We start from the raw sequence: 15,761 nt of genomic DNA on the forward strand, positions 1-15,761 counted from the left end.
TACATCTACAACAAGCACTGCCCCCAAAAAACTAAACAGATGACAGCTAAGAGACTGAACAGTCCCTGGCTAACACCCAGCATCCTCAAATCCATAAATACAAAGCACCTGTACGAAAAACAGTACAGAATGGGTCACATAACCAGAGACCAAACAAAACGTTACTCATTAATCCTAACCAGCCTGATAAGAAGGGCTAAAAAACTGTATTTTGAGAACAGATTATCCAACTTACGAGGTGATATAAAAAAGTCCTGGAAAACCCTATCAGAAATTCTAGGAACAAAAAAGATATCACAAAATAGCAAAATTGAATTAACAAAACCAGATGAACCCAAACTCCCACCAACTGAAACAGCAGACTCAATAATTTCTTCTCTACTATAGGAAAAAACCTTACCAATAAAATCCCAAGCTCAGATACCCTACCCAGTGACTACCTCACTGGCAACTACCCGGACACACTGTTCCTAGCTCCGACTAACCCTACTGAAGTCTCCCTTATTATCAACACACTAAAAAACAAGGCAGGAGATTTAAACACCTTACCACCCTTTATATATGAAAAAGCGTCACAAGTACTATCTCCAATCACTGCAACACTCTAACAAATCCATAGAATCCTCTACCTTCCCTACAGTTCTCAAAATTGCAAGGGTCACCTTGATCCATAAAGGAGGAGACCAAACAGACTTGAATAACTATAGGCCAATATCCAATTTACATCCTCTCTCTAAAATCTTCGAAAAATTAATTCATAAGCGACTCTATTCCTACCTCATCTCCCACAACATACTCAACCCCTGTCAGTTTGGGTTCAGGCCTAATAGGAATACTAATGATGCTATTATACACATGCTAGAACACATATACACTGCAATAGAGAAAAAAGAAGTCCCACTGGGGATCTTCATTGACTTATGTAAAGCTTTTGATACAGTCGACCATGACTTGCTCCATATAAAACTGTCGCACTATGGTATAAGAGGGCACTCCCTCAACTACCTAAAGTCTTACCTCAGCAACAGAAGCCAACATGTGTACACAAACGGGGCAAACTCTTCTGTACAGCCAATTACAGTTGGTGTCCCACAGGGAAGTGTCCTAGGCCCTCTTCTCTTTCTCATATACATAAATGACCTACCAAATGCATCGCAACTACTCAAACCCACACTATTTGCAGATGACACTATATACGTCTTCTCTCACCCGAGCCCAGTCACGCTAGCCAATACTGTAAATACTGAATTACAGAAAATATCTACCTGGATGAGTACTAACAAACTTACTCTAAACATTGACAAAACCTACTTCATTCAGTTTGGTAACATAGCTACAGACGTCCCTCTTAACATAATGATAAATGGATCACCTATCACAAAATTCACAGAGGGAAAATTTTTAGGAATCCACCTTGATAATAGACTCAAATTTCAAACACATGTACAACAAATCTCCAAAAAAAATTTCCAAGACCGTAGGCATACTATCGAAGATACGGTACTATGTTCCACAGTCAGCCCTCCTGGCCCTATATCACTCACTTATTTACCCCTATCTCACCTATGGAATTTGTGCATGGGGCTCAACAACAATAAACCATCTCAGACCATTAATTACACAACAAAAGGCTGCAGCCAGAATGATAACAAATTCCCACTACAGGCAGCACACTCCACCAATATTCAAAACTCTAAACCTACTCACCATACAAAACATCCATACTTATTACTGCACCTATTACATTCATAGAACACTTAACTCTGATATAAACCCTCCCCTCAAACATCTCCTTACCAACCTCAACAGAATACATGACCATAACACAAGGCACAGATCACTCCTTGATGTTCCTCGTGTCCATCTCACGCTATGCAAAAACTCAATGCACATAAAAGGCCCTAAAATCTGGAATTCATTACCTGTGAATATAAAAGAAACACTGTTTATAAATTCAAGTCTCTTCTCAAAAATCACTTACTCACCCACAAGTAAATAAATACTGAATAATTGTATCTCATAAATTGTATCTCATAAATGTTTCTCTGGAAGTCCAAGCCCCTCGCACACAAAACCTCCTTTACCCCCTCCCTCCAACCTTTCCTAGGCCGACCCCTACCCCGCCTTCCTTCCACTACAGACTGATACACTCTTGAAGTCATTCTGTTTTGCTCGGACATGTAGAGAGAATGGAGTGAAACAGAATGACTTCAAGAGTGTATCAGTCTGTAGTGGAAGGAAGGCGGGGTAGGGGTCGGCCTAGGAAAGGTTGGAGGGAGGGGGTAAAGGAGGTTTTGTGTGCGAGGGGCTTGGACTTCCAGCAGGCATGTGCGAGCATGTTTGATAGGAGTGAATGGAGACAAATGGTTTTTAATACTTGACATGCTGTTGGAGTGTGAGCAAAGTAACATTTATGAAGGGGTTCAGGGAAACCGGCAGGCTGGACTTGAGTCCTGGAGATGGGAAGTACAGTGCCTGCACTCTGAAGGAGGGGTGTTAATGTTGCAGTTTAAAAACTGTAGTGTAAAGCACCCTTCTGGCAAGACTGATAGAGTGAATGATGGTGAAAGTTTTTCTTTTTCGGGCCACCCTGCCTTGGTGGGAATCGGCCAGTGTGATAATAAAAAAAAAAAGTTTCTCATTATTGTATCTCATAAATGTCTAACCTGTGACCCAATCAAACTTTATTTTTTTAATTACATTACCTAACAGAATACTCCATTCCACTGAATGCACAACAACACAGTAAATGACCATATGACCTGTCTTTGTAATACAGTGGACCCCCGCTTAACGATCACCTCCCAATGCGACCAATTATGTAAGTGTATTTATGTAAGTGCATTTGTACGTGTATGTTTGGGGGTCTGAAATGGACTAATCTAATTCATAATATTCCTTATGGGAACAAATTCGGTCAGTACTGGCACCTGAACATACTTCTGGAATGAAAAAATATCGTAAACCGGGGGTCCACTGTACTCATTTGTGCTAAATTGTTATCTGTTTACAATAATGTTTTTACCACTGAATATATCATTGCTTAGTTAATCTTAAGTTAATTTTAAGCCTGCCCATAATGCTCTGCATACAAGGGGCTTTGGCATGTTGCACTGTAATAACTGTATTCCTTTGTACTTCACTGTATTATGTTCAAATTAATAAATAAGTAAATAAATAAATAAATAAATTGTTCTTACAGATATGTACTTATCAAAAGTTCCAGATTTTCTCAAGAAACTGTACTGATTGGAAAAAGTAGAAAGCTTCTTTCTCTTCTCTCATTATGTCCAGGAGAGATGAGAGAGAGGGAAAAAAGGAACAAAATTGAAAGTAACCTAAAATTCGTCTTTTTTTTTTTTTTTTTTTTTTTTAATATCCAAGTTAAAATCATCTAGTATTGAACCTCTGTTTGTTTGTTTTATTTGTTTATGGATTGTTCACTGATGTCAGCACTGAGTGTAATGCTGAGTACAGCAAATGAGCTAATTGTTCATTGAGTCAATATTTGTTGCTAAACTCACCTCTGCATCTATGTATCATTGCAAATATATGAAATAGGTAGTAGTTTACTAAAAGTAGTAAAGAGTTTTTATATGTGAATAGAGAGGTACAAGTTAGGATATGTATGTTATGGGGGAGGGGACCTATGTCCCTGTAAGAAAGTGGGCCTTACACAGGTATGGTTGTTTAACATATTTATAGGTTGGGTTGTAAAAGAAGTGAATGCCAGGGTTCTAGGGAGATGGATTAAAGATAATAAACCTGATACAAAATAGTTCTCACAGTTGCTCTTTGCTGATGGCACAGTTCATTTGAGAGAGTCTGAAGAGAGGTTGCAAAAGTTGATACGGGGAGGGGAAGCATTTGGGAAGGTATGTAAAAGAAAGAAATTAAAAGTGAATTTAGAAAAGAGCAAGGTAATGAGAGTAACAAAAATGTTTAGGCAGTGAAAGATTAGATATCAAATTGAAGGGGAAAATATATTCAGGTATTTGAGAGTGGAAATATAGATAGATGGGTCTATGAAAGCCAAAGTGAGCTACAGAATAAAGAAGGTGAAACAGGTAGGTGGTGTGTTGAGATATCTGTGGAAAGAAAGAAGTTTATCTCTGGATCCAATAAAAGGAACAGATCAGAGTATTGAGGTACCAACACTTTTGTAGGGGTGTGAGGTATGGACTTTCAACATTGCAGTATGGAGGAGGCTGGAGGTAGTGATGTCATGGTTAAGAACATGACATCAAAGGTATAATGCAGAGAAGGGTTTGTAGAGGTGTTTTGGACATTTGGATTGATCCTAGTTGCCTCCTATTTCCCAGATGCTGTGTTGTATGCTCATCTTGCTGTTGTTATCTACACTTCTGACATGTCAACTTCATCTTTTTTTTTTTTTTTGCATGTACATACTGTGGTCTCAGATACTAAATACATTGCAAGGGGTTCATTTCTCCTCTGCATTCCCTAATTGTTCACATCCAACACTCATACCATATCTTCAGCAGACACGGAAAAAGCTAACTATCACTTATTAGTCTCTAGCTTTGTGTGGATTTAGGGTAATGGTGCTAGGCACATCATGGAACTGTGCCTGTCACCATTATGAGAAAACTGTTATGTGGTGCTAACAAATCAATATCTTCTAAATGGTTGTCCCTTTCATCAAGAGGCCATGTTGACTTCATTTTAGATGCTTCATTCTCTGCCCTGACATGCTTACTTTGCCTGTTTCTCACTAATAGTCCTATTTTTAATGAGGTTGCTCTCTAATTTTTTTAACAGACACTGATCTGTTACACAGAGTGTGACCTCCCACAAATTTCCTGTTGCCTTCCCTCAATACCACTACCTTTTTCACTCTACTGGCTTCAATTTTTTTTTTTTTTTCAAGTAGCCCTGAATGATGCACAAAGTTATCCTTTCTACAAAATACGTACTTGCAATTTTACTATAAGAGAGTAAAACTTAGGGACAAATGGAAAATGGCATACTTTTTATTCATATTAAAAAATGGTGACAGGGAAGACTTCGTAAACTACAAGCATGTCTTCCAGGCAATCATAAAAATCCATGAGAGAAGAAAACTAAAACCCTTGAAGAGCAATAAATTACAACCAATAACCAGTTCAGTTGTCAAACCAAAAATTCTCACCATGCACGTTGAATCTCGTAGCTGCTATGGCTGTCAGAAATTCTTCAAGATCAAGGAAGATGGAGGATTGCATCTTCTGCTCGGTACATTGGCAGACCGTAGGTGTCTGGCCCTCCTTCAACAGGAACTATCACTTTGAAATGAATTTGTCAGTTTAGGATTGGGTACACACATCTAAGTCACCTGTTTGCAAGTGCTTCTGTCCCCCCCTCTATGTAGCATTTGACTTGCTGCTGACTTGGGACCTGTTTCAACTGTATGCCCATGGCTTAGGCCTTTTCTCTCTGTTGTGGATTTTATAATTACAGAGGTACGTTTAGGAACCTTGGGAACTTTTAGGAGAGTCTTTTGACATTAATAATTTAATGGAGTTTTTAATTAACCCTTTCAGGGTTTCCGACGTACTAGTACATCTTACGCACCAGGGCTATTGACGCACTAGTACACATAAATTCTAGCGCCTTCAAATCTAGCGAGAGCTGGTAGGCCTACATATGAAAGAGTGGGTCTATGTGGTCAGTGTGCACAGTATAAAAAAAATCCTGCAGCACACAGTGCATAATGAGAAAAAAAAAAACTTTGACCGTGTTTTTCATTTAAAAGAGCAATTTGGAGTGTATTTTCGTATGGTATTTATTGTTGTATTCTAGTTTTCCTGATCCCATTTTATAGAATGGAAGACATATTGCAGAAATTGAGATGATTTTGATTGGTTTCATAAAAAAAGTACCTTGAAATTGAGCTCAAAGTTGCAGAAATGTTCGATTTTTGCCGAAGTTCAAAAGTAAACAAATCATGCCACGCGTCCAATACACATCAACTGGTGAGTCTAATATTCTTTCACAAGTGCGCTGATATTATTTATACCATTTCTACACTAATGCAGTAGTCCGCATAACAGTAAATCTTCTATTTTTTGTGAGAATAAAAATTCATAGTGGAAAGCAAAAGAAATGTAAGAGGGGCCTGGGGATGTGACTAATGAACAGAGAAAATGTTATTTTAGTTCCAGGAATGTCTATTTTGTTTATTCTGAACCCTATTTGGAAATTGGCATCTTTTGAAATTTGTGTGAAATTGGCAAAATTGCCAATTTCTGACCACTTTATTGGATAGTTGACATCGGTAAATGGGTGGTTTCTTGTACTCATCCAATAGAAAAAATGTTCTAGTGAAATAGTTATGATTTTTGTCGACTAGTACACTGGAATTGGCCGAAAATAGGACTCAAAGTGGGTGAAATCGCTGATGCATAAACATCATCAAGACCGCTAACTTCGCGAGACCATAATTCCGTAAGTTTTCCATCAAATTTCATACTTTTGGTGTCATTATGATCGGGAAAAGATTCTCTATCATTTCATAAGAAAAAATAATTTTTTTTTCTGAATAATTTTCGACCCTGAGAACAAGTTTAGGAGAGGGCCTCTTGATCCTGAAAGGGTTAATACTGATTATTTTAACTAGATATGATAGTATTCATATGTATTGAATATTTTTGTTCACTGCTTTAATTTTTTTAATTTTATCCTTGTTCTTATTATGTGTTATATAATTTTTTTTTATTGTTGTGAGCACTGAGTGCCCTGCATGGTCAAAGTCATTCATAAATATTACAACCACTACTGTACAGTAGGGTACTTAAATTTTAAGAAAGTTTTCAATAGAGTTCTTCATAAAAGACTAATTTAGAAACTGCAAAACATAGCAGGAATAAAATGCAAACTATTACAATGGATGCAATCTTTCCTGATTGAAAAAAATTGTGAACATTGTTGCAAGGTAAAAATCCTCATGAGTTAATGTCACAGTTCCACAGGTAGCAGTGCTTTTGCCTTCATAATGTTTCTAATCTGTGATGTATAACAGTTTGCCAGAATGAATTTAAAACTATATAAACATTCGTGAATTATGCAAAAATCCTTTGCAAAGTAATGACAGTGACTGTGACTCACAAAATTGTAATAGCACGATTGTAAACAAACCATGAAACAGGTGGGGTTTGAATCCATGGCAAGTGAGAGATGTTTTCATAGAATTTAGTATGGATAATATGTATTGTACTGTAATAAAAATGGATGGAAACTAAAATAGGTGGCATAAAGAATAGATTGTGTAATAAAATGATAATTGCATCAAAGAGACCTAGATATAATCATTAATAAAATATTGTCACCGTTATTCACGGCGCGCATAACGGAGATAAAACACCTCAATTACTGGGAGCGCTTGAGGTTTCTAAACCTGTATTCCCTGGAACGCAGGAGGGAGAGATACATGATTATATACACCTGGAAAATCCTAGAGGGACTAGTACCAAACTTGCACACGAAAATCACTCACTACGAAAGCAAAAGACTTGGCAGACGATGCACCATCCCCCCAATGAAAAGCAGGGGTGTCACTAGCACGTTAAGAGACCATACAATAAGTGTCAGGGGCCCGAGACTGTTCAACTGCCTCCCAGCACACATAAGGGGGATTACCAACAGACCCCTGGCAGTCTTCAAGCTGGCACTGGACAAGCACCTAAAGACAGTTCCTGATCAGCCGGGCTGTGGCTCGTACGTTGGTTTGCGTGCAGCCAGCAGCAACAGCCTGGTTGATCAGGCGCTGATCCACCAGGAGGCCTGGTCACAGACCGGGCCGCGGGGGCGTTGACCCCCGAAACTCTCTCCAGGTAAACTCCAGGTCCAGGTAAATGAAATACATATTGCTGTGAGAAACTTGGATTCGACATTGGCCAGTTTAAAAAAAAAAATGCATTTATGAATGGGAAATGCTGAAAAGTTGTTCACAAGATATATTAGAACAGTTGGAGTACACAGCAGTGTTATGTTGTTTACACCTTAATACAACAAAAAATTTATTGGCAAAATATACAAAATCTAAATACAAGACATAAAATGGCTTCCTGAGCTAAAAATGTATGAATTGCAAAGGCTGAAAGCAACAGATGTTCTATCTTTAGCATATACCAATAAACTGGGAGACATGATAATCACATACAAGTAGCATAAGAGTATAGAAGGATATGAAAGAATTAATCGGAATGCTTACCAAATACCATCAGCAGGGAGGAGAACTATCAAAAGAATACTAAAAATGTTCTTGGCACAGCGAGTGGTTGAACGATATGAGTTACAAGAGGAGGCATGAGTACTATAACCAATTAAAATTATTATAAAAGTATATGATTAATTAAATACCAAAGATGGGATACCACAAGCATAGTTTTGTTCCTGTAGCTACAAGTAGATATTGACACAGCTATAGTTGCAGTTGCATTAAGGTGTTTCTTAAGAAATACTGTAGAGATGAAACAGAAAGAAGTAAAAAGGCATCCTTCAAAATGACTCCCAGAAATAAAAATTACAAGACCAGACTGGAGGGCACTGATAAATTGCAGGAAAAGAAGAGATATGGTAATTACATGAAAGGATATGACATAAGTGAAGATTGCTGAATACCATTAACCCTTTCAGGGTTTCGGCCGTACTAGTACGGCTTATGCACCAGGGTTTTTGACGTACTAGTACGCCTAAATTCTAGCGCCCTCAAATCTAGTGAGAGAAAGCTGGTAGGCCTACATATGAAAGAATGGGTCTATGTGGTCAGTGTGCGCAGTATAAAAAAATCCTGCAGCACACAGTGCATAATGAGGAAAAAAAAACTTTGACCGTGTTTTTGGATTAAAGCAGCGACTTTGCACTGTACGTATTTTCGTATGGTATTTATTGTTGTATTCTAGTTTTCCTGGTCTCATTTTATAGAATAGAAGACATATTACAGAAATTGAGGTGATTTTGACTGGTTTTACAAAGAAAACTACCTTGAAATTGCACTCAAAGTAGCAGAAATTTTTAAATTTTACCAAAGTTCAAAAGTAAACAAATCATGCTATGCGTCCAATACACGTCAACTGGTGAGCCTAATATTCTTTCACAAGTGCGCTGATATTATTTATACCATTTCTACACCAATGCAGTAGTCTGCATAACAGTAAGTCTCATTTTTTTGTAAGAATAAAAATTCAAAGTGGAAAGCAAAAGAATGTAAGAGGGGCATGGGGACGTGACTAATGAACAGAGGAAATGTTATTTTAGTGCCAGGAATGTCTTTTTTGTTTATTCTGGACCCTATTTGGAAATTGGCATCTTTTGAAATTTGTGTGAAATTGGCAAAATTGCTAAATTCTGACCACTGTATTGGATAGTTGAAATCGGTAAATGGGTGGTTTCTTGTACTCATTCGATAGACAAAATGGAGTTTTAGAGAAATAGTTATGATTTTTGTCGACAAGTACACTGGAATTGGCCGAAAATAGGGCTCAAAGTGGGCAAAAATCGCCGAAGCGTAAACATCGTCAAGACCGCAAACTTCGCGAGAGCGTAATTCCGTAAGTTTTCCATCAAATTTCATACTTTTGGTGTCATTATGATCGGGAAAAGATTCTCTATCTTTTCATAAGAAAAACTATTTTTTTGTTTTTTTTTGAAATTTGGCCGACCCTGAGAACAAGTCTCTGAGAGGGCCTGTCGACCCTGAAAGGGTTAAAAGGAAAACCAAGATGCCCCAGTTGTAATCTATGGAAAAGTGATGTTTTGTGATCACTAGAAAATATTTTTAGTTAAATTATGTGATAAATGTTAAATTTAGAGTCTAAAAGGAAGCTTTTGTATGCTTTAACCAAAGAAAAGTAAATGGTATATGACAGGCTTATTACTCAATATGTGAAACTACAGACAGTTCTGATTCTGCAAGCTCAAATGGAGACAGTAATTACATACAAACAGACAGCTCAACTCCCTTAATCACAGCTGGATGTGTACCATACAGTATGCACATGTTGTACATAGAAAACATAAAGTATACACAGCTCAGTTTGCAGTCTTGGTAATCCTAGTTCAAATCCTGGTTCAGATCCTGCTACCTAAACTGAATTCTTAACATTTGTTCATTACAAAATTTCAGCACATAATATGTACGTATTAACTGTATATAAATGAAGTACTTGTAGGAATATGTGGCCTATAGAGAGTAGAAAATATACAGACCAAATATTAAATAAATATAAAAATATTTGTTTTATTTTTCTAAGTTTTAGCATGTATAAGCTGAATTTTTTCATAGGAAATTTATAAACCATATAATAAGTAAACTGTCTCTTGCAGGTAGGTGCTGATGATCAGATACTAAGTGAGAAGACAAGTGGGAGGAACACAACTGCTCTCAGTGAAGTTCCCACACATCCTAAACATTTTAAGAATGTTACCAGTGGTAGTTCTTCACAAAGTGCTCAAAGGCATATTAGGAAGCCCTTTGGGTGTCCAATTTGTTCCAAAGGTTTCATACATAAATCCCTTCTAAAAATCCATCTTCGAAGTCACACAGGAGAAAAGCCATACTCTTGTCCACACTGTGTATACCGAAGCACTCGAAGTGGTGTTTTGAAAAATCATATTCGTACTCACACTCAAGAAAAGCCATACCCTTGTCCTCATTGTTCATATTGTTCAGCAAGACTCTCTACTCTGAAAAGACATTTGTATAGGCACCATCAACAACAGCCTTGATTATGCTTTTACATATATTCAACTAACAGTATTTATGATTTCTGAAAAGAAAGGTTGGTAACTGAGGATTAAAATACACGCTATTATATAAAAAACATTGGGAAACCTGTGAAAAGAAATATGTAGATTAATTATATCAAGCGTAATTTATAAGCTTAGGCAAATATATTGATACCTGTGACCTAAGTAAAAGCTAGACAATAACTGCAAAGTTTAAAGCATTGTACTTATGATACAAAATTTCTTTGGAAACAGTTGAAAGTGAGGGGATAAAATATTTTTTGGAATATGACAAGAGATAAAATAATTTAATAAAAATATCACAGTACAGTAAACATAGTACCATATTGTAAAGATGGAACACCTGAGAGTAACTCAGTAATGATACTGTACTGTGCTCACCTATATGTGGTTGCAGGGGTTGAGTCATAGCTAATTAAGACATGATACATAGTTGTACAAAAAATTATAGTAGTTGGGTGTACATGCCAAAAGCCCCTTGTATGCAGAGCATTATGGGCAAGCTTAAAATTAACTTAAGATTAACTAGATTAAATGATAAAAAGTACAGTAAACAATTTACGGTATGAAGTACAGTTTAGTATATGAAGTGAAGGTGAGGAAATACAGTGGACCCCCGGTTTACGATATTATTTCATTCCAGAAGTATGTTCAGGTGCCATTACTGAGCGAATTTGTTCCCATAAGGAATATTGTGAATTAGATTAGTCCATTTCAAACCCCCAAACATACACATACAAACGCACTTACATAATTGGTCGCATTGGGAGGTGATCGTAAACCGGGGGTCCACTGTATCTCAAATTTGTATTGAAAACTCTCATGAAATGTAAGATATTAAAACAGGAAAGTGAACATGAGCTGTAGCAGTGTAAGACATGAATAAACATATTTAATGGTATCATAGAAAGCTAACTATGAGAAAATTACTGTATTACTACAATGGAGCTGGAGATGAGCATGAATAAAGTAGACAAGGTCTTTTTCTTGGATTGTTTAAATTGTAAATTTCATAAAAAATATTGAGTAAAATTATGAGGAGAGATTACTTATTAGCAGTTATTGGAGCAACTGAAAGTTCATAATGGTTCATCTTCAGGTTATATGCTGCAATTTTATTTTATTTTTTAAGTTTCCAGTAGTTGTAGAATATGATAGACCCTTGGGATTCAGTTTCAGCAGTTTGTCACTGTTTGTAAATGAACTATTTTACTGTGTCCATTCAGGATCTCGTCCCCGCTTTTTTATTCCTAATTTACTTCTGTGGCCTTGTGGTGCTGTCTGTTTAAGGTGACATCAAATCTTCCTTATTTATTTTCTCATATGCTTTTATGTCATGATCTTAGATGTGGTTAATGCATCACTGGTCTTAATTCTTGACAAAATTTTCAATATTTTTCAGCTTTCTAAATTCACATTTTTTACTCTGGTATCATCTCTGCAGAATGATTCTGTAGTGCCAAGTGTGAATACAGCATATCATCCCTAATTCTTCATAATACAGTATCTACCTCTCCTAGCTTATCTACAGTCTTATTACTCATTTTGAGATCAAAATAATATTGTCTGTTCCACTTACAAGTCATTACCATTTGTATCGTGGTGAGCAGATGCCAGGTGAGGCACTCAGAAGACCAGCCTCAGTTATCCTGATTTTTGCATGTTAACACCTAACCTCTGCACTTGTGATGTATTATTATTCAGCCAGCTCCACATCTGCCCCTGTTCAGGTCACCTTTATCCTTCATATTCTTTTAAGTTTTCCTGGGAAGGATAACCACCCTGCCTGTCCTGCCCATAGGACTTGGGACATTTTTGTACCTTGTGTTGCTTGTGTTGATTTTGAATTATCCTTGGGAGGGGGCCACACACAGGACTCCTTAGGGCAGCTCTTCTGCTGTGTTGCAGGACAACTTCTGCATTTGGGGTAGTCATCAGGTCTTTTTCTGATCTCTTCTCAAGTTGTTCTTATCGGTCCCTCTTTTGGGACAGTCTAGGCTGTGTATCCAGGCTTGTATTGTTGGTGGCCTGGTGGCCTGGTGGCTAAAGCTCCCGCTTCACACACGGAGGGCCCGGGTTCGATTCCCGGCGGGTGGAAACATTCGACACGTTTCCTTACACCTGTTGTCCTGTTCACCTAGCAGCAAATAGGTACCTGGGTGTTAGTCGACTGGTGTGGGTCGCATCCTGGGGGACAAGATTAAGGACCCCAATGGAAATAAGTTAGACAGTCCTCGATGACGCACTGACTTTCTTGGGTTATCCTGGGTGGCTAACCCTCCGGGGTTAAAAATCCGAACGAAATCTTATCTTATTTTGGTCTCTAGTTTCCAATCTCTTTACTCTATTGTATTATTTTAGTAGATTTGATAAAGAAAGGATTTTCCAAGTCTAATGAAGTTTTACAGCAGTTCTGTTCTCTTCATGTGTTTTATCTGCCTCTCATCAATAGCTTTTAAAATAGCATTTGTGTGCCACTTTACCTTCTTATTGTCTCAACAAATTTCCAGAAGGAATAGCTTAGTTCATTTGCACATTACCTCAAAAACCAGGGTAAGATCTCATCTACTCCTGTAGCTTCATTTAATGTCATTTGTAAATACCTGTACTTTACATTCTAGAATTTCATATTTAAGATTGAATATTAACCCTTTGACTGTTTTGGTCGTATATATACGTCTTACGAGCCAGTGTTTCTGACGTATATATACTCAATAATTCTAGCGGCTTCAAATCAAGCGGAAGAAAGCTGGTAGGCCCACATGTGAGAGAATGGGTCTGTGTGGTCAGTGTGCACCACATAAAAAAAATCCTGCAGCACACAGTGCGTAATGAGAAAAAAAAAACTGATCGTTTTTTTGGATTAAAGCGCCGACTTTGAGGTGTATTTTCGTATAGTATTTATCAATGTATTTGCATTTTCATGGTCTTAGGTGATAAAATGGAAAACATATTACAGAAATAGAGATGATTTTCATTACTTTGACGATGAAAACGACCTTGAAACTGAGCTCAAAGTAGCGGAAATGTTCGATTTTTACCAAAGTTCAGGAGTAAACAAATCACACCACACGTCCAATACACGTCAACTGGGGAGTCTAATATTCTTTCACTAGTGCACTGATATTATTTATACCATTTTTACAATAATGCAGTAGTCTGCATAACAGTAAATTTTGTATTTTTTTGTATGAATAAAAAATCAAAATAGTAATCAATAATAATGTAAGAGGGGCCTAGAGATGTGACTAATGAACAGAGGATATGTTATTTTAGTGCCAAGAATGTATACCTTGTTTATTCTGGACCCTATTTTGAAATTGGCATCTTTTTTAGTTTGCGTGAAATTGGCCAAATTGCCAATTTCTGACCACAATATTGGGTAGTCCAAATTGGTAAATGGGAGGTTTCTTGTACTCAGCTGATAGATAAAATGGAGTTCTAAAGAAATAGCTATGAGTTTGGTCAACTGGAACAACAGAATTGGCTGAAAATAGGGCTCAAAGTCGGCGAAATCGCCGATACGCATATGTCGCCGAGACCGCTAACTTCGCGGGAGCGTAATTCCATGAGTTTTCTACCAAATTTCGAACTTTTGGTGTCATTACCATCGGGAAAAGATTCTCTATCATTTCATAAGAAAAAAATAATTTTTTTTTTTTCAAAAATTTAGCGACAGAATGACAGTTTCAGAAAGGGGCCTGAAACAGTCAAAGGGTTAAAATGGTATAAAATACCGACAGGTTGTTAGGTAAGACACACATGCAACAGTTAGGTATCTTTATTTCGAAAATGTTTCGCCTACACAGTAGGCTTCTTCAGTCAAGTGCAGAAAAGTTGATAGAAGCAGAAGAGACGTGAAGACGATGTAATCAGTCCATCACCCTTGAAGTTTTGAGGTGGTCAGTCCCTCAGTCTGGAGAAAATTTTTGTTCCATAGTCAGACTATGGAACAAAAATCAGTACATCACCCTTGAAGTTTTGAGGTGGTCAGTCCCTCAGTCTGGAGAAGATTTTTGTTCCATGGTCAGACTGTGGAACAAAAATCTTCTCCAGACTGAGGGACTGATCACCTCAAAACTTCAAGGGTGATTGACTAATTACATAGTCTTCACGTCTCTTCTGCTTCTATCAACTTTTCTGTACTCAGCTGAAGAAGCCTACTATGTAGGCGAAACATTTCGAAATAAAGATGCCTAACTGTTGCATATATGTCTTACCTAACTATTTAAGATTTTTCGTATTTCTTCCACTAACTGCAAATGTATAGTCAAATATCAACATTATTCTTTGTACAGTAATTTATTTTCCTATTTAATTTGCTAATAAGATTTTTACAAATGGAAATAGAAGATATGGTTCCAACTTTCTCTTTCTTTATTGTTTTATAAATTTATTTTTTTCTCCATACATTGTAGAATATTTTAATTTCTGGCTTGTTTGCATCAGTGGTAAATTTTGAAGTGTTTATTTATTTGTAATGTACAGGCAGAGCTGTGCACTCTCATTTCTTTCCTTGGTAATTCTTGTACTTTCTTGATGTAGTACTCTATTAAATTTTACATACTGTATTTTTGTAGCTTAACAGATTTTATATGTTGATGTAGCTAATAGATTTGATGTGTTGATGTAGCTAATAGGTTTTACATACTGATGTATCTTAATAGATTTGATAGACTGATGTAGTTTAATAGATATGATATATAGGATTCCGTTGATCTGAAACTGTTTATCATGCAGATATTTGCTTGTGGTGTTGCATCTTTTAGTATATAATCTATCACTTTTTTTCAAATTTCTAGTAGTGTTAACACTTCCTACTTCCACTTGTGCCCTATCCATTGATAAACCACTCTGGAGTTTACCTGGAGAGGGTTTCGAGGGTCAACGCCCCCACGGCCCAGTCTGAGACCAGGCCTCATGGTGGATAAGGGTATGATCAACCAGGCTGTTACTGCTGGCTGCACGCAAGCATCATTTTGGCACCTATTCTTCCTAAGTTTATATGTGGT

The 15,761-nt window shown here is 37.1% G+C and overlaps 1 protein-coding gene across 1 annotated transcript in view; it reads left to right on the top strand.

The window, feature by feature from the left end:
• The window catches only part of LOC128687939 (longitudinals lacking protein, isoforms H/M/V), a 138,852-nt gene extending 124,128 nt beyond the window's left edge, over positions 1 to 14,724 (top strand). Inside the window, exon 6 of the mRNA XM_053775574.2 lies at positions 10,327 to 14,724. Coding sequence (XP_053631549.1) covers positions 10,327 to 10,728 — 402 coding nt within the window. The 3' untranslated portion in view covers positions 10,729 to 14,724. The remainder of the gene's footprint in view (positions 1 to 10,326) is intronic.
• The last annotated feature ends 1,037 nt before the right edge of the window (positions 14,725 to 15,761 follow it).

The sequence above is a fragment of the Cherax quadricarinatus genome, chromosome 3 (genome assembly GCF_038502225.1).
Source record: "Cherax quadricarinatus isolate ZL_2023a chromosome 3, ASM3850222v1, whole genome shotgun sequence".
NCBI classification, from domain to species: domain Eukaryota; kingdom Metazoa; phylum Arthropoda; class Malacostraca; order Decapoda; family Parastacidae; genus Cherax; species Cherax quadricarinatus.